The sequence below is a fragment of the Podarcis filfolensis genome, assembly GCF_964270895.1.
Source record: "Podarcis filfolensis genome assembly, chromosome: 2".
In the NCBI taxonomy this organism is placed as follows: domain Eukaryota; kingdom Metazoa; phylum Chordata; class Lepidosauria; order Squamata; family Lacertidae; genus Podarcis; species Podarcis filfolensis.
Window position 1 is genome coordinate 5,170,225 of NC_139605.1, and position 19,308 is coordinate 5,189,532.

The following is a 19,308-nucleotide window of genomic DNA, read 5'->3' on the forward strand; positions in this document are numbered from 1 at the left end:
AAGCTGCCTTTAGCTTGCTAGGATGAAAAGGATGCACTAAATCAGGGTGGGTTGGGGGACAGTCTCTCTTCGGGACCCTGGGTGATTCCTAACTTTTGCCTGATGCTCAGAAACAACTCACTTGTTATGACAATTCTGAATTCACTCTTTGCTTTAATGCAAATGAGGAACCAGGCTGACTTCCTTACCTTTGCAACACCACCGAGAAGCAGAGGGAAGCAGCCAGCCTTGCTTATCTCTAAGGGTAAGGCTGGGGAGTGTTGAGGCTGCAAGGCCCACCTGGAAGGGTGCTGAGGCCCAGGAATGTCCCGTGGCCTGTAGGTTGAGGAAAGCTGGTGTAAAAGGTGGCCGGCACATTTTGCTTCATAACTTTCAATCGAGGAGGGCTATTGCATCACTATAATCTGGCCTGGTTGCTAGCAAGAACCCTCCAGGCTGCCTCAGGGAACAATTTTTCCTCTCCTGACAGTGTAGCGTCTAATAACAGAACAACGTCTTGGCTTTATAGGTCTTCGTAGCGCTTCTAACTAGGGCAGACTGAAATTGGCAGAAGACCGAAGACTTCCTTCAGACCTCTTGGAGGCCTCCTTGGAGCATAGATGGAAGAGGAAAACTCGGCAGGCCCCGAAAAAGGAAGAGGCCATGATGCCATCAAGACCGGGAGCAGTAGGGGATTTTGGGAGAGAACAGTGCAGAAGATCCTGGGTGAGGAGGACAACCTCAGCTCAGATGTTCAGCGTCAACAGTTCAGGGCTTTCTGCTACCAGGAGGCCAAGGGGCCCCGAGAGGTTTGGAGTCAACTCCACCGTCTTTGTCGTAAGTGGCTGAAGCCGGAGCAGCACACCAAGACTCAGATCCTAGACCTGGTGATCCTGGAGCAATTCTTGACGGTCCTTCCACTTGAGATGGAGAGCTGGGTGAGGGAATGTGGAGCGGAGACCAGTTCCCAGGCGGTGGCCCTGGTCGAAGGTTTCCTCCTGAGTCAAGCAGAGGTCAAGAAGCAGAAAGAGCAGCAGGTGAGAGTTGCATCTAGATAATCTCAAGGGGCGCAGAATGTGAGGGAGGGCTTCCCAAAAATTCTCTTAATTTTTTTTGGGGGGGGGGAGAACATCCAAAGAATATTCAGCAACTCTTCGCTTCCTACCTCTGTCATGGCTTTTCTAACCCTTCTCCCCATTTGATGTCTTCCATCCTCGTTACTGTTTCAGGTACAGGATCCATTTGCAAAAAAGGGCACTGATCTCCTAGAAGTGGAAAAGGATCCATCGGACACCAGACAGGGGCCACTGGGTGAGGATTGATCTTAATCTGGTCTATTGATTTTGAAATAAATCCAAGGCCCTTTTAATCATTTGGATTAGTAGATTGTTGTCTTCCAGCCTTTTCCACCACTGAGAAATGTGTTGATTTACAACATTTTATCATTTATACATGGGGACCAGCATTTCGACCTTTTTTTCCAAGCATCCTCAGTGGGAGAGATGTGTTCCACACTATAACGTAAAATTAGTAGAAACACTCAATAGGGATCTTCTAAGATCCATGCGGCGGGTGGCGCTGTGGTCTAAACCACTAAGCCTGGGGCTTGCTGATCAGAAGGTCGGCGGTTTGAATCCCCGCGACGGGGTGAGCTCCCGTTGCTCGGTCCCTGCTCCTGCCCACCTAGCAGTTCGAAAGCACATCAAAGTACAAGTAGATAAATAGGTACCGCTCCGGCGGGAAGGTAAACGGCATTTCCGTGTGCTGCTCTGGTTCGCCAGAAGCAGCTTAGTTATGCTGGCCACATGACCCGGAAGCTGTCTGTGGACAAACACCAGCTCCCTCGGCCTATAGAGCGAGATGAATGTGCAGCCCCAGAGTAGTCTGCGACTGGACCTAACGGACAGGGGTACCTTTACCTTTAAGATCCATGTGTAGTTAGGCATGCATTGCTGAATCTCGGAGACAAGCATATGCTCCTGGCTTCTATCCCCCTTTATATCTTGCAGGTGAAGGAATGATTTCAGCAAGATCACCTCAGACCTCTCCTCATTGCAATGGAAGGGTAGCAGTTTCAGTGGAACAAGATCAGGTAAGGAAAGGGTCCAACCAGGAGACTGGGGGCAGTCTGGGTGCTCCTGACCCTTCCTTCAGCCTTTAGCAATCTCTCTCTCTTCCACTTCGCATTCAAAGCTACTCAATGAATGTTTAAATCCTGAGAATAAGGAGCCACGTCACCTAGCAGTTAGCTATCATTTTTAGGTTCTTCCTTATTTTACATTCTTTTGGGCCAGAGTCAATTATCTAATGTCTGCCAGTTGCATCCTCTGAAGCTGGGAAACCTGGTCTCAGCTCCCTAGACGGTCCCATGCTTATTTTAGAGGCCACAGAGGGTCTATTTCCCACAATTCAGGTAGGTAGCCATGTTGGTCTGATGCAGTCAAAATATATATAAAAAATAAAGAAATTGCCCAGTAGCACCTTAGGGGCCAACTAAGTTTGTTCTCTGTATAAGCTTTCGTGTGCATGCACGAAAAGGAGCATGCCAGGCCCTCCTGTCTTCCACTGCCTCCCGCAGTTTGGTCAAACTCATGCTGGTAGCTTCGAGTACACTGTCCCACCATCTCGTCCTCTGTCGTCCCCTTCTCCTTGTGCCCTCCATCTTTCCCAACATCAGGGTCTTTTCCAGGGAGTCTTCTCTTCTCATGAGGTGGCCAAAGTCTTGGAGCCTCAGCTTCACGATTTGTCCTTCCAGTGAGCACTCAGGGCTGATTTCCTTCAGAATGGAGAGGTTTGATCTTCTTGCAGTCCATGGGACTCTCAAGAGTCTCCTCCAGCACCATAATTCAAAAGCATCAATTCTTTGGCGATCAGCCTTCTTGATGGTCCAGCTCTCATTTCCATACATCACTACTGGGAAAACCATAGCTTTTACTATACGGACCTTTGTTGGCAAGGTGATGTCTCTGCTTTTTAAGATGCTGTCTAGGTTTGTCATCACTTTTCTCCCAAGAAGCAGGCGTCTTTTAATTTCGTGACTGCTGTCACCAGATACACAGATACTAAAATATAAATGCCCACTTTTAAAATGGGAAATAAAAGAACCCAATTAAGACATCACAGCACTTAATAGATGGAATATATTGTAGTAGAAGGCTTTTATTCTGTCTATCAGGAGGATATAATTTCTTTTAATTTTAGGGTACAGTGTTCTTTGAGGATGTGGCTGTATACTTCACGGATGAGGAGTGGGCCCTGCTGAATCCTGACCAGAGAACGCTGCATAACAGTGTCATGGAGGAGAACTGTGTGATCGTGGCGTCTCTTGGTATGGCTCCCCATTGGATGATAATATCTGCTGTGAAATTCAGTATGTCTGTTTTATGATGAATGATCTGATGCAGCTCAGTGGCACCACGTACAGCATTTGGACAAGTATCTACTGTGTTGTCTCAGAACTCGTACACCACTTATGCCTTTCTAAAGAATTATCAGACTGGTCTGAACTTCCCAGACCTTTGAAATGTGAGTTTTAGGGTTGCTCAGGGTAGAAGTAGCCCCTCGTTAATTTTCTGGTTGGCCAAAGGAAACCACGGACTTCAGAGGTGGATTTCATGATTGGCCCAAACAGCAATCCATCTCAGAAAAGAGGTGGGCTTTTACTCATCTCAGATTCCCATAGATATATGATGCTTTTGCCTTCGTAAAAATATCTCTTCAAGAGTCCTCCCTACCCAGAGTCCTACTCACCCCTTTTTATAATTTGCTATTTGTCTTAACTGCCTTTCATGGGCAATTGCAGATGAACTTCAAAGTGATGAATCTCAGGGCTCATCAGCTGATCAGCTCCAAGAGCCTCATCAGGTGACCTAGGGAGTTCCTGATGAAAAATTCCCTAATGCTGCTGATCTCAGTGGGGCATCCTGACAGAGATGATCAGCTGATGGTTACTGAGAGGGAGCCCCCCCAGCAAGGAGCAATCAGGAGTGTATTTTAAGCTCCTCGTTCTTCATTTACAGCAACGTTTTACCTTCCCACACCAGAAGTTGCAGGTCTAGCTGAAAACAACCTCATCAGACCCATGTGCCAGAGGTTCACCACCATTGCTTTAGCTAGAGAAGTCAGGGATTGTCCATGGAACTTCTAAGCCTAACCTTTACAGTCTATCGTATTTTCATCTTTTCTATTACTCCTCACAGTTCTGAAGAGAATGGACATGGTTGTATCATTTACCTGCACATCAACCTTGTGAAGTAGGCTAGACTGAAAGGGAGAGTGATTGGTCAAAGATGACCCAATGATCTTCGACACTAAGCCAAACCCAGAGTCAACAGTCTGTAGCAAGCCAGCTCTCAGTTAATGCTGGCGACCAAAGGGAGTTAATTCTGTAGTAAGATCTGCCTCTCATCAAAGTCCCTTCATTTCTTCCTTCGTCACCACCCTTATTGGGCATTGTTCAGTATTTTGGGGTTCTGTTTCCTCCTAAGGCTCTCTCATTGTTTTTGTTGTCATTGCAGAAGGTGACAAATTGGAAACCAAGAATCAGGGAGACCATGACAAACTCCACACAGTTGAGAAGCCATATGAATATCTGGAGTGTGGAGAGAACATCTATCAAAGTTCCCATCAAGAAACTGACAACAAGGAGAAACTTTATCAGTGCTTGGAATGTGGGAAGAACTTCAGCTGGAAGAAAAATCTCACTTCCCATCAAAGAATTCATACCGAAGAGAAGCGATATCAGTGCTTGGATTGTGGAAAGAGCTTTAACAGAAGCACAGATTTCTGTCGTCATCAAAGAATTCATACAGGGGAGAGACCGTACGAATGCTTAGAATGTGGAAAGAGCTTCAGTCAGAGCTCCAACCTCCATGCCCATCAAAGAATTCACAGTGGGAACAAACCCTACCAGTGTCTGGAATGTGGGATTGGCTTCACCACCAAGAGAAGTCTCACTTCCCATCAAAGGATTCATACCGGGGAGAGACCATATCAGTGCTTGGAGTGTGGAAAGAGCTATAGCTGGAAGGACAGTCTCACTTCCCATCAAAGGATTCATACAGGGGAAAAACCCTATCAGTGCTTGGAGTGTGGAAAGAGCTTCCACAGAAGCACACATTTCCGCCGCCATCAAAGAATTCACAGCGGGGAGAAACCCTACCAGTGCTTGGAATGTGGGAAGACCTTCAGCTGGAAGGAAAGTCTCACTTCCCATCAGAGAATCCATACAGGGGAGAAACAATATCAATGCTTGTAAATGTGGAAAGAATTTTATTAAATGTACCGTATTTTTTGCTCTATAAGACTCACTTTTTCCCTCCTAAAAAGTAAGGGGAAATGTGTGTGCATCTTATGGAGCGAATGCAGGCTGCGCAGCTATCCCAGAAGCCAGAACAGCAAGAGGGATCGCTGCTTTCGCTGTGCAGCGATCCCTCTTGTTGTTCTGGCTTCTGAGATTCAGAATATTTTTTTTCTCGTTTCCCTCCTCCAAAAACTAGGTGCGTCTTATGGTCTGGTGCGTCTTATAGAGCGAAAAATACGGTGCCATTTCCCATCTTCATTGAGGTTTTCACAGCCGGAAGAATCCATTTCAGTGCCAGGAGTGTGGCCCATCCTACTCTTTTTTTGTAATAGGGCAACAAAAAGAACATAATAGCACCTTCAAGACTTTGCACATGTATTCTGGCAGAAGATTGTGAGGTTTTGAGAAGGGGCGGGAAGGGATGTTAAATGATAATGATGATGATGATAATTTATTTGTACCGTGCCCATCTGGTTGGGTTTCCCCAGCCACTCTGGGTGGCTTCTAACAAAGATTAAAAATACATTAAAATGTCACACATCAAAAACTTCCCTAAACAGGGCTTTTGCTTGAAATTTCACTTGGTGGGACATTGCCCCAGTAGACTCTTATGCAGCCTACAGTGCTTGGAGTTTGGAAAGAGCTTCAAAGAAACATAAATATCCATTGCCATCAATGAATTTAAAAGGGGGAAACTGTATTAACACATGGGAGGGTGATGCTCACTTATCAGAGAAATCACATGGGGTGAATCCATAAAAATGCTTCTATCCCAATTTTCCCCGTCTTCTGATCAGGGAATTCATATAGAGAGACATCATGCAAATTGGTCCTATCCAGTGTTAATCTTGCTTAGAGTAGACCAAGGTGGTCCAGCTTTTTTTCATGGCCCCCAGCAACATTCATGGGAGGGGGGAATATTAAAGCCTTTTTTAAAAAATTGTGTGTGTCATGCATTGTTAATGAAAGCACCTACATCTGTTTGTGTATTAAATTTGTTTTAATAATTAAATATATTAAATTAAATACTATATGTGTATTTAATTATATACTGTACATTTCATTAATTTCTTTAATTGTGTATATTAAATAATATTAAGTATATTGTGAACACTTCAATTTACGATACAGAAATTTAATTCATTGTGTGGCCCATGTGTTCTGCGATGAAGTATTCTTGCAGCCCCTTGGTATGAAAAGTTGACCACCCTGAAATTAACGGACCCAAGTTGTCATGTTCATTAAGTTCAGTGGGTGTACTTTGGGCAGGATTAACATTAGATACAACCCACTGCTATGAATGGGGAAAGGAAATGCTTCAGGCAGGAAGTGAGCAATTAGAAACTGTCCATATCTTTATGTAATTATTTATCTAAAAAATTGCAACAGGGACACTCTTGTTTTCCCTGAGTAGTTTTTATCCATTGATGGGACTGTGCAGCAGGTGAATAAAGCCCTATAATATTATACAGACACACACACACACACACACACACACACACACAGTATATGCTCTGTGTCAATCGCCCTGAATCTCTCACCAATCAGTTTCATAGGATAGAGGACTATGAAGGGGAGGAGAAAACTGCTTTCTACAATTTCTCACCACGCCATTCAGGACGGTTTGCACATGTATGTTCACCCTCTTTCTTTGGCAACAATTCTAAAAGGCTGTCTAGGCTGTCTTGAAGGCTAATTCATATCAAAGCTGTCACTCAGCTCTAGAAATGCTCATTGATTAAACTTTCAGACCAGAAGATCTTTTTTTTTTTTTTTTACAATATACTTTTGTTTTTTCATCATAGTTTTCATACATTATTACAAAAATTGAGACATTTACTTCCCTTCTGCCATTCCATGGCTTGATCTTTTACTGTCTTTTACCACTGCATATTCTAATCCATATCTTCTCTTTTCACATTCTATTTCCATATATTTTATACTGCTGAATTTATTCTAAACCTGCTGATGTTTTGACCTGTTTACAATAATTCTCAGTTTGTTTATTGGCCTATTGAGCTCACCTACATTTCCTACTAAATCATAACTATCCCCCCCCCCCTTTATGTAGGACATAGCGGTGACCATCTGGAACTGGGGTTCACCAGTTGTGTTCTGGTAGGGGGTATTTCTCTCACACACAACCCCAATTGCACGGCACCTTTTTTGCGTCCTGCTTGAAGAATCCTCTCCCCCTCCGATCAGGGCTGGGCCACGTGCAAAAATGCACCAGAGGACAGAAGTTGGCACCTAGACAGCATCTTAAAAAGCAGAGACATCACTTTGCCGACAAAGGTCCATATAGTTAAAGTTATGGTTTTCCCAGTAGTAATGTATGGAAGTGAGAGCTGGACCATAAAGAAGGCTGATCGCCAAAGAATTGATGCTTTTGAATTATGGTGCTGGAGGAGACTCTTGAGAGTCCCATGGACTGCAAGAAGATCAAACCTATCCATTCTGAAGGAAATCAGCCCTGAGTGCTCACTGGAAGGACAGATCCTGAAGCTGAGACTCCAATACTTTGGCTACCTCATGAGAAGAGAAGACTCCCTGGAAAAGACCCTGATGTTGGGAAAGATGGAAGGCACAAGGAGAAGGGGACGACAGAGGATGAGATGGTTGGACAGTGTTCTCGAAGCTACCAGCATGAGTTTGACCAAACTGCGGGAGGCAGTGGAAGACAGGAGTGCCTGGCATGCTCTGGTCCATGGGGTCACGAAGAGTCGGACACGACTAAATGACAACAATGCGTGGGGGGCTTAGGATCCAACTCCCATAGGCCAGGTTCCTTCAGGTCCCACAATAAAATATTGGAGGGGGCTGCCCCCATGTTGACTTGCATTGCTATTCAAATGGTATGTCCATGCCACATCATGTGATTGATTATGCAGGGTGGGGCTTATGAGCCCCACCCCCAATATTTTGTTCAAGTTGGCACACTCTCTTCCACCTTCCCAAAAGCTCTGCCCCCATTTTTCTCCCAATTTAACTGGCTGATCTCCCCGCATCTCCATCTCCACCTTTCCCAGGCTCCTTCCCCCTCCAGGCCATCTGACTCCCCACTTCACCCACAACGCAAAGGGGAGCCCACCCCAGCCTGGGAGGTAAACTCCAGACGCAGCCCTTACAGCAAAAGAAGGAATCCAGCCATTTCCCACACCCCACGCAGCCTTTGCAGCGGAGGTGAAGGTGAAGGCGGAGGCAGGAAGCAACTGGCAGGTTGCTTTGGAGCATGAGTAGGCACACTAAAGCCCGGGGGCTGGATCCGGCCCAATCACCTTCTAAATCCAGCCCTTGGATGGTCTAGGAATCAGCGTGTTTTTACATGAGTAGAATGTGTCCTTTTATTTAAAATGCATCTCTGGGTTATTTGTAGAGCATAAGAATTTGTTCTTCTACTCCCCCCCCCCAAAATATAGTCCGGCCCCCCACAAGGTCTGAGGGACAGTGGACCTGCCCCCTGCTGAAAAAGTTTCTGACCCCTTTCTGGGGGACCCAGTCCCCTCCCCACCCGCTATTCTTTTCCCCTCTAGGAAACCGCTCCTCAACTTCAGGTTCACATTCGACTGTTGTCATGAATGCGGCAGAAACATGCGCAATTCGGTGTGTGTTCTGCCTCTGATTTCTTTCCAAAGTCTTTCCATTGATGTCCGCTTCCCCACACACACCCATTGCAACCCCCCCCCCCCGATGTTCGCTTGGGAACCCGAATTGCCGCTGAGTCTTAATCCGGCCAGGTGAGCCCCATCTGTGAGCGTTTCCTCTTTGGCGCCTGCTTTGAGAGAGAGATCGTGCTGCATGGCCTCCTCAGGGTTAAAAGCAACTGAGCTAGGTTCCTAGAGAGGAAAAGCGTGTGGGGGGGAGGAATTTAGGGAGGAGGAGGGCAGCAGGGAACCTCCAGAGCCAATGCTGCTCTGCCTTGGTGGCTTCCTGGGTGGGGGCGCAAGTGGGCTTTGACTCTCCCAGGAGCTGCATCGATGGCCCCTTCTGTAGCCTGGTGAGTGTCTCCCCATTTTGTGCAACACTGACCTGAGCTCTAGGGAAATTCATCCTCAGCTGCACGTTGAGTATGATATAAGAATTTTATTGGACACCCAGCTGTCATTTTGCCTTCTCTAGGGCATGTAATTAAATGCCTGATGACACCCCCAAGACACCCCAACTCCTTCCCTGCACTCCCTAGGATGTGATCTCAGAACCACTGGCAGTCATCTTTGAGAATTCCTGGAGAACAGGCGAAGTCCCGGCAGACTGGAGGAGGGCAAATGTTGTCCCTATTTTCAAAAAGGGGGAAAGAGAGGACCCAAATAATTACCGCCCAGTCAGTCTGACATCAATACCAGGGAAGATTCTGGAGCAGACCATTAAGCAAACAGTCTGTGAGCACCTAGAAAGGAATGCTGTGATCACCAATAGTCAGCATGGATTTCTGAAAAATAAGTCATGTCAGACTAACCTGATCTCGTTTTTTGACAGAATTACAAGCCTGGTAGATGAAGGGAACGCAGTGGATGTAGCCTACCTTGATTTCAGCAAGGGATTTGACAAGGTGCCCCATGATATTCTTGTAACGAAGCTGGTAAAATGCGGTCTTGACTATGCTACCACTCAGTGGATTTGTAACTGGCTGACTGACCGAACCCAAAGGGTGCTCATCAATGGTTCCTCTTCATCCTGGAGAAGAGTGACTAGTGGGGTGCCACACGGTTCCGTCTTGGGCCCGGTCTTATTCAACATCTTTATCAACGACTTGGATGATGGACTCAAGGGCATCCCGATCAAATTTGCAGATGACACCAAACTGGGAGGGGTGGCTAACACCCCAGAGGACAGGATCACACTTCAAAACGACCTTGACAGATTAGAGAACTGGGCCAAAACAAACAAGATGAATTTTAACAGGGAGAAATGTAAAGTATTGCACTTGGGCAAAAAAAATGAGAGGCACAAATACAAGATGGGTGACACCTGGCTTGAGAGCAGTACATGTGAAAAGGATCTAGGAGTCTTGGTTGACCACAAACTTGACATGAGCCAACAGTGTGACGCGGCAGCTAAAAAAAGCCAATGCAATTCTGGGCTGCATCAATAGGAGTATAGCATCTAGATCAAGGGAAGTAATAGTGCCACTGTATTCTGCTCTGGTCAGACCTCACCTGGAGTACTGTGTCCAGTTCTGGGCACCACAGTTCAAGAAGGACACTGACAAACTGGAACGTGTCCAGAGGAGGGCAACCAAAATGGTCAAAGGCCTGGAAACGATGCCTTATGAGGAACGGCTAAGGGAGCTGGGCATGTTTAGCCTGGAGAAGAGGAGGTTAAGGGGTGACATGATAGCCATGTTCAAATATATAAAAGGATGTCACATAGAGGAGGGAGAAAGGTTGTTTTCTGCTGTTCCAGAGAAGCGGACACGGAGCAATGGATCCAAACTACAAGAAAGAAGATTCCACCTAAACATTAGGAAGAACTTCCTGACAGTAAGAGCTGTTCGACAGTGGAATTTGCTGCCAAGGAGTGTGGTGGAGTCTCCTTCTTTGGAGGTCTTTAAGCAGAGGCTTGACAACCATATGTCAGGAGTGCTCTGATGGTGTTTCCTGCTTGGCAGGGGGTTGGACTCGATGGCCCTTGTGGTCTCTTCCAACTCTATGATTCTATGATTCTATGGAAACCCTTCTTGAGCTACAATAGAACGTTGAGAAAATGCCTTTATCTCAATGTTTCAAGACTGGATAAACGGCATCCATTTTTTCTGTAACAAATGCATTTAGCGTGCCACCTGGAAATTATAACAACTTTTCTTTGTATGTAAACTGTGTCCCCTAGGTGCGGAAGTAATTTACTGTGTATCTTGATTTGTCTCTACATGCTTATCCCCCAATCTGTAAATTACAGTGTTACCTTGGGTTAAGTACTTAATTCGTTCCCAAGGTCCGTTCTTAACCTGAAACTCTTCTTAACCTGAAGCACCACTTTAGCTAATGGGGCCTCCTGCTGCTGCTGCACCACCGGAGCACAATTTCTGTTCTCATCCTGAAGCAAAGTTCTTAACCGGAGGTAATATTTCTAGGTTAGCGGAGTCTATAACCTGAAGCGTTTGTAACCAGAAGCATATGTAACCCGAGGTACCACTGTAATGGCATTGTCAATGCCAGTGCCACTGGTAAATCCTTTTTCTATGCACCTGGGAAGAGGGCAAATATTGGGAAAGTAACTCAATCACAAATGCTGAACACATATTAACTTGCCAATGAAATACCAATTTTCTGTAACCCACCATAAACCATCTTCCCCAACAGAGCTCCAAGCAACCCCCAACTCACATTTCTGATGTGTACTGTCCTGTTTTTCTATCTACAACTGAGAGAGGGAGTCTGTGCATGAAGGAAGAGCTGTGAGCAACAGAGCTGTTGGATGGATGCAGCACCTTATTTATGTATTTATTTGTTACATTTACATACTACCTTTTCCTCCAAGGAACTCAAGGTAGCAGATATGCTTCTTCCTCTCCTCATCTTATCCTCACAACCACCCTGTGAGGTAGGTTGGGCTGAGAGGCAGTGACTGGCCAAAGGTCACCCAGTGGGCTTCTTGGTTGGGTAGTTACTAGAACTCTAATCTCTTCCAGGTCTTAGCCCTACACCAAACCAACTCCCTTCTGACCTTCAACCAGGTTGAAGGCTTTAATCCATGGCCCACACATGAAGGAACCTCCCCAGAAGATCATCTTAAGAGTCCTCTTGTCATTCACCTGCCCTTCCTTCTGATGGGTGGCTGGACTCATCTACATTTCCTCAGGGAAAATCTTCATGTCCTGACAGCGTAATAATTCACTCACCCTACAATGTCTTGAATTTTTAGGACTTGGCAGTGACTCCACTAACAGCAGTCTTCGGCAGAAGCAACAGAAGCTTCTTGGACCCTGTTGGAGGGAACAGAGATCAAAGATGGAAGAGAAAGACTCAGCTGGGCCTGAAGCAGTAAGAGGTCTGTTTATCATCCAGGCCAGGAGCCCTGGGGAATCGTGGGAAAGAACAGGATGGAAGATTCCAGGTGAGGACACCCTCAGCGCAAATGTGCAATGCCAGAAGTTCAGGCATTTCCACTACCAGGAGGCTGAGGGGGCCCGAGAGGTTTGCAGCCGACTTCACCATCTTTGCCGTCAGTGGCTGAAGCCGGAGAGACTGAGATCCTGGACCTGGTGATCCTGGAGCAGTTTCTGGCTGTTCTCCCCCCAGAGATGGAGAGATGGGTGAAGGAATGTGGAGCAGAGACCAGTTCCCAGGCAGTGGCCCTGGCCGAAGGTTTCCTCCTGAGTCAGGCAGAGGACAAGAAGCAGGCAGAGCAGCAGGTAAGGTTGTCATCTGGATCAGGGGTCTCCCAAACTGTGGTCTGTGAGCTGCTAGTGGTCCATGATTTTCATTCAGTTGGTCAACGTTAAATATTTATATTTACTTTTAATTGCCTCTTGGTTGCTTATTTTATTTCTTGTATTTTAATGCATAACAAATTGAATTCTGTGGAACACAAAAAATGCAATGTTTGAGATAAACCGCTTTGACGATTTTTTACAATCAAGTGGTGTATAATTTTTATGAAAGAAATTAATCAACTAAAAGTACATTTTAAAAAACCATACAGCATCAAGCACAGCATATTACAATCTCTACAACAGGGAGAAAATACATTAAGTGGGCTCCAGGGAGGGCATCCCAGATTTCTCTGTGAATTGCCCAAACCTTTTTTGGAAAGCATCCAAGGAAAGACTTCCAATAACCCTTCAGGTTTCTGCCTCTGCCGTTCCTTTTCCAATCCTTCTCCACAGCTGATGTCTCCAATTCTTAATGTTGCTTCAGGTTACAGGTCTATTTGCCAAAGCTGGCCTGGATTTCCCAGAGGCAGAGAGGGCTCCATCAGACACTGGACAGGAGCCACTGGGTAAGAACTCCCTTGTTTGAACAGCTACATTGGCTAGCAGTCTGATTCCAGGTGCAATTCAAAGTGCTGGTTATGAGCTATAAAACCCTATACCGCTTAGGTCCAAGCTATCTGAAAGACCATATTTCCTTTGGGAATTGACTGTTTTTTAAGGCAAGGGCTTTTACTAGTGGAAAAGGGCTTTTACTAGTGCTGTTTTTAATATCTGTATCTTAATAGATTTGTTTTTATTTTGTTTTAATTATCCTAGAGTTTAACCAACATTTTAATTATTCTCTTTTTATGTTTTAGCTTTTTGTACTTCATCTGTGTGGTTATAATTAATGTAAGCTGCCTCAAGTCCCGGTCTGGGGATAAGACAGGATATAAATAAATATAATAATGATGATGACTGATGGGATGTATCTCAACTGGGTTTATCTTGGTCAAGTGATAAATAAATCCATAGGCTCCTTTAATCTTTTGGGAGAAGAAACTGGCAGCCCAGAGCCCCAAAGGGAAGAGATGGCCTTTCACACACATATAAAACAGAATATAAGGCTCTGAAATATGCTTAACAGATAAAAAAATTCTAACACCCATGTGTATTTAGGGATGCATCGATTAACCTATGAGAGGAGCAAGTGTTCCTGGCTTATCGCCAGCTTTTTTTCTCTCAGGTAATGAAATGATGCTGGCAAGACCTCATCAGCCATCTCTGCTTCGTGGTGAAGGGGAAGCAGTTGCTATTGAACTGGATCAGGTAGGGAGGACAGATCACAGGAGGCAGGCTGGAGGCAGGCTACTCGGTCCCCACCTCCCTAGGCCTGAACTGAAATCCCTGCTTCTTGGTTCTTCGGTCGGAACTGCCTGCAAGTAAGTCAAATATTTAAATCATTCCATGGAATTCAAATTGTCACATGATAAAATGCAATATAGGAAATAAAAGTACAATTAAAAATCATACAACATCCACAGGGCAAAGTGTTTGGGAACCAAGGTAATAGATAACACAAACTATTATCTATAGAGATTTCATTGAAAGAGTCTCATGGATTTTGGGAATCAATATATCTTAATGTAATATTTCAACTACCGTATTTGTCGCTCTATAAGACGCACCAGACCACAAGACGCACCTAGTTTTTGGAGGAGGAAAACAAGAAAAAAAATATTCTGAATCTCAGAAGCCAGAACAGCAAGAGGGATCGCTGCGCAGTGAAAGCAGCAATCCCTCTTGCTGTTCTGGCTTCTGGGATAGCTGCGCAGCCTGCATTCGCTCCATAAGACGCACACACATTTCCCCTTACTTTTTAGGAGGGGAAAAGTGAGTCTTATAGAGCAAAAAATACAGTATTTCCCTTTTTCTCAGAGTCCCGTGTCCTTTGAGGAGGTGGCTGTGTACTTCACCAAGGAGGAGTGGGCACTTCTGGATCCTGATCAGAGAGATCTGCATAAAGAAGTCATGGAGGAAAATTGTGGGATGGCAACCTTTCTTGGTAAGGGTTGAAGTTTCACTTGTCCAGGAGTGGAGAATCTTCAGCATTACAGACATTACAGGACTGCAACACCCATCATTTCTGTACTAGTTTAAAACTGTTTAGAAAGTCTAGCAATCTATCAACTTTTAGCATTATATTTCTTTGCACATTTCTTAAAGTGGATAATTTTTATTGATTAAAACATTGGCAACTAAAACATTAGCATTTTTACCTCAGGTTCTTACCTGTTTTCTATCTTTGTTGCAGCATGTGAAAAAAGCTTTTGTCAAAGTTTTAGCCTCACTACTCCTCAAAGGATCCACATTGGGGAGAAGCCATATAAATGTTTTGGAGGTGCAAAGCGCTTAAATGAGAAGACAGGCCTCATGACACATCCAAGAATTCACACAGGAGAGGAACCACACCAGTGCTTGGAGTGTGGAAAGAGCTTCAGTGATATGAAAGCTTTCACTACTCATCAAAGAACCCACACTGTGGAAAAGCCATATAAGTGCTTGGAGTGTGGAAAGAGCTTCCGACAGAACATAACTCTCAGCTATCATCAAAAAACTCACACAGGGGAAAAACCCTATGAATGTTTGGACTGTGGAAAGAGCTTCATTCGAAAGATAAATCTCACTTATCATCAAAGACTTCACACAGGGGAGAAACCGTATCAGTGTTTGGAATGTGGAAGGAGCTTCATTCGAAAGATAAACCTCACTTCCCATCAGACAATCCACACAGGAGAGAAACCATTTCGGTGCTTGGAGTGCGGGAAGAGCTTTAGACAGAATATAACTCTCAGTAATCATCAAAGACTACACACAGGAGAGAAACCCTATCAGTGCTTGGAGTGTGGAAAGAGCTTCATTCTGAAGACTGATCTTAGTTATCATCAAAGAATCCACACAGGGGAGAAACCTTATCAGTGCCTGGTGTGTGGAGTGAGCTTTACACGGAAAAGGCACCTCACGTCTCACCAAACGATTCACACAGGGGAGAAACCATATAAATGCTTGGAGTGTGGAAAGTGCTTTCGCCTGAACAGAGACCTCATTCCTCATAGAAGAATTCACACTGGGGAGAAACCGTATCACTGTTTGAAGTGTGGAAAGAGTTTCAATACAAACGCAAACCTCCGTTGTCATGAGAGAGTTCACACAGGAGTAAAACCATATAAATGTACGGAGTGTGGGAAGAGCTTCAGTGCGAAGAAAACACTAATTTCCCATCAAAGAATGCATACAGGGGAAAGCGGTATGAATGTTTGCAGTGTGGAAAGAGTTTCCACGTAAATAAAGTTCTCATTTCTTTGAATTAACATGGGATAAACTATTCCAGTGCTTGGAGTGGAAATACATGAAATGATGCACATAAGGGTACAACTATTTAAATATTCATTGGGGGCTTAGAGTACCCTCCTTTTCTTCCTTAAGCTACACCCCTCCCTCTTGGCCCCACTCATTTAAACTGAAGCAGCCCTGGGAGACCAGAGTTCAAATCCCCATGAAGCCATGAAGTTCACTGGGTAACCTTGGGCCAATGGCTCTCAGCCTAGTTCTACCTCACAGGGTTACATTGAAATACTTTATTGTAACTTGTACACCTTGTATACAGTGAGATTACATGAGCACCCCCCACTCAGCTTAGTCTTAATTCCCCTCGTTTACTGACGCACACCTACCAAGCCCAAAAGTCAGTTGCCCTGTTGTTCTCTTTTCATTCAGCAGCCTAACAGCCCACGGATAGAAGCTGTTCTTTACCCTGTTAGTGCGACTAATCATGCTTCTATATCTTCTGCCCGAGGGCAGGAGAGCAAGAAAGTGCTGGCCAGGATGTGAATCATCCCTGAGAATTTTCCTCACTCCTGAGGCAACATTCTTCCGCTATTTCATCCAGCGGATTCATGGGACAGCCCATAATATATTGTAATGTATTCACCACCCTCTGTAGGCACTTCCTATCAGTTGATGTCAAGCCAGCTTACCACACCGTGATGCAGTATGAAAGGATACTTTCTATTGTTGACTGGTAGAAGGAGATCATCAGATGTTGATTGACATTGTTCTTCCGCAGTACTCTGAGGAGATGGAGTCTGTTGGGCTTTCTTAACCACCTGGGTTGTATTTATTTTCCAAGTAAGATCTTTACTGAGATAAACCCCAAGGAATTTAAAGGAAGAGACTCTCTCCACACAGCCCTCCCCGATATACAGCGGGGCTAGTTCTCCTCTCTTCCTCCGAAAGTCCAACACTATCTCCTTTGTCTTGCTGATATTAAGGTGCAAGTTGTTCCCTAGGCACCATGTATATATATTTTTTTACCTCCCCTCTATACGCTGATCCGTCTCCACCTGTTATTAAACCCATTATGGTGGTGTCATCTGCAAACTTAATAATTGCAGTAGACAGATCAGATGATACACAATCGTATGTATACAATGAATACAGGTAGGGACTTAGCACACATCCCTGTGGTGTGCCAGTGCTGATTTTTAAGGAATTAGATGTTACATGTCCAATCCTCGCTGTTTGCGTCTGATCTATCAGATAGTCTTCAATCCAGTCACAGATGGTAGGAGAAAGGTTCATGTCAGTGAGCTTTTTTTCAGGGTTGTTGTGAATATATAAAATTGGGAATAGGAGAACTATAAAGCCACTTCAAGTTCATTTGAGGAAAGGTGAACTATAAATGTAATAATAAATGCATAACAAAAAGTCCATTTCCAGCTTACCTGTCCTTGATTTTGTATTGGTGGTGGTGGTATTTTGTGTGTGTGTGTGTGTGTGTTTATGTGTTTATATAGGAGGCTGGGTTTGGAATCAGGAAATTAAATGTGCAAAGAGGAAATGGAAAGGGCAAAGGAATGTTCTCTGGTTTCCAAGTGCAGAAAACATGCAAAGGCAAGGAGAGGATGTGGGAGAGGAGAATATGATGTTTTGCACACACACACACACAAGATTTAATTTACCCACCCTGGTATTGTAATCTGGGCATGTCCCTGCCCCAGGGGTCTCCTAACCACTTCAAGTTACAAGACAGGAGATTCCAACTAAACATCAGGAATAACTTTCCTTCCTTAGAGATTTTTAAGCAGAGGTTGGATGGCCATCTGTCCTGGATGCTTTAGCTGAGATTCCAGCATTACAGGGGGTTAGACTAGATGACCATGGGTGTCCCTTCCAACTCTTAAGATTCTATGAAGCTCCCAGAACAGGGATGAGGAAGAGGAAAATGGGAGTTCAGGTGCACTGACTCCAATCAAGGCAGGGCAGGGGAATGTTCACAGGATCAAATGTGGGGTAAACAGATTGAGGTTGAATCCTGACAAGACAGAAGTACTGTTTTTGGGGGACAGGAGGCGGACAGGTGTGGAGGATTCCCTGGTCCTGAATGGGGTAACTGTGCCCCTGAAGGACCAGGTGCGCAGCCTGGGAGTCATTTTGGACTCACAGCTGTCCATGGAGGCACAGGTCAAATCTGTGTCCAGGGCAGCTGTTTACCAGCTCCATCTGGTACGTAGGCTGAGACCCTATCTGCCTGCGGACTGTCTCGCCAGAGTGGTGCATGCTCTGGTTATCTCCCACTTGGACTACTGCAATGCACTCTACGTGGGGCTACCTTTGAAGGTGACTCGGAAACTACAACTAATCCAGAATGCGGCAGCTAGACTGGTGACTGGGGGCGGCCGCCAAGACCATATAACACCGGTCTTGAAAGACCTACATTGGCTCCCAGTACGTTTCCGAGCACAATTCAAAGTGTTGGTGCTGACCTTTAAAGCCCTAAACGGCCTCGGCCCAGTATACCTGAAGGAGCGTCTCCACCCCCATCATTCTGCCCGGACGCTGAGGTCCAGCGCCGAGGGCCTTCTGGCGGTTCCCTCATTGCGAGAAGCAAAGCTACAGGGAACCAGGCAGAGGGCCTTCTCGGTAGTGGCGCCCGCCCTGTGGAACGCCCTTCCAGCAGATGTCAAAGCGATAAACAACTACCTGACATTCAGAAGACATCTTAAGGCAGCCCTGTTCAGGGAAGTTTTTAACGTGTGATATTTTACTGTATTTTTGGTTTCTATGGAAGCCGCCCAGAGTGGCTGGGGAGGCCCAGCCAGATGGGCGGGGTATAAATAATAAATTATTATTATTATTATTATTATTATTATTATTATTATTATTATTATTTTTAAAAAAAAACATCATTTAAATGAACGATTAAATAATTTGTTCTTGGCTGTTAAGACCCTAGCAAATTATTTAAGTAAGATACTGCTATAAGTTATTTCTTCTTCCCTTTTTGCTAAGCAACTTTTATTTTCTGTTCAAATGAAATTATTTTGCAAAACAATCTTATGTGGTCGATTATGCAGGGTGGGGCTTACCTTCCCCTCCCCAATTATTCAAGTTGGCACCCCTGGCTGGGCCTGGAAGAGTAGGGTTCGTATCCCCATGAAGCTACCTTGGGCAGGCCTACGTCTCTCAGCCCAGCCTACCTCACAGGGTTGTTGTGAGGGCGAACTGGGGACGTGGAGAACCACCTTGAACTCCTCGGAAGAAAAGGTGGTATATAAACGTGATGGCGGGGCGGGGGAAAGGGAGACACCCGCAAGGGGCCTCGAAGCAGCCGGAG

General features: G+C 45.1%; 3 protein-coding genes and 1 long non-coding RNA gene across 9 annotated transcripts in view; 3 read left to right on the forward strand and 1 right to left on the reverse strand.

Moving 5' to 3' along the window:
* Positions 1-19,308, forward strand: part of LOC310756634 (uncharacterized protein) — an 820,367-nt gene that overhangs the window by 79,697 nt on the left and 721,362 nt on the right. The gene's annotated exons all lie outside the window — the stretch shown is intronic.
* On the forward strand, positions 487-5,516 carry LOC310756903 (uncharacterized protein). Its single transcript, XM_083601832.1, has 5 exons — positions 487-1,016; positions 1,209-1,290; positions 1,989-2,071; positions 3,181-3,307; positions 4,497-5,516. The coding sequence occupies exons 1-5, from the start codon at positions 600-602 to the stop codon at positions 5,234-5,236; spliced, it is 1,449 nt and encodes a 482-aa protein (XP_083457958.1). The 5' UTR covers positions 487-599; the 3' UTR covers positions 5,237-5,516.
* Positions 8,733-17,403, forward strand: LOC310756918 (uncharacterized protein). 4 transcript variants are annotated; one of them, XM_083601857.1, is made up of 6 exons: positions 8,733-9,278; positions 12,143-12,632; positions 13,138-13,219; positions 13,879-13,961; positions 14,571-14,697; positions 14,947-17,403. In XM_083601857.1, the coding sequence occupies exons 2-6, from the start codon at positions 12,522-12,524 to the stop codon at positions 15,975-15,977; spliced, it is 1,434 nt and encodes a 477-aa protein (XP_083457983.1). In that variant the 5' UTR covers positions 8,733-9,278; positions 12,143-12,521; the 3' UTR covers positions 15,978-17,403. The 4 variants fall into 4 exon arrangements, with proteins under 4 accessions (XP_083457983.1, XP_083457984.1, XP_083457986.1 ...); XM_083601859.1 differs by having other exon boundaries at positions 8,734-9,278; positions 12,143-12,821; positions 13,034-13,219; XM_083601858.1 differs by lacking the exon at positions 13,138-13,219.
* Positions 13,803-19,252, reverse strand: LOC310757485. The gene is made up of 2 exons (XR_014545257.1): positions 19,172-19,252; positions 13,803-14,068 (listed from the first exon to the last, which is right to left on the reverse strand). It is a non-coding gene; the product is annotated as an uncharacterized lncRNA (long non-coding RNA).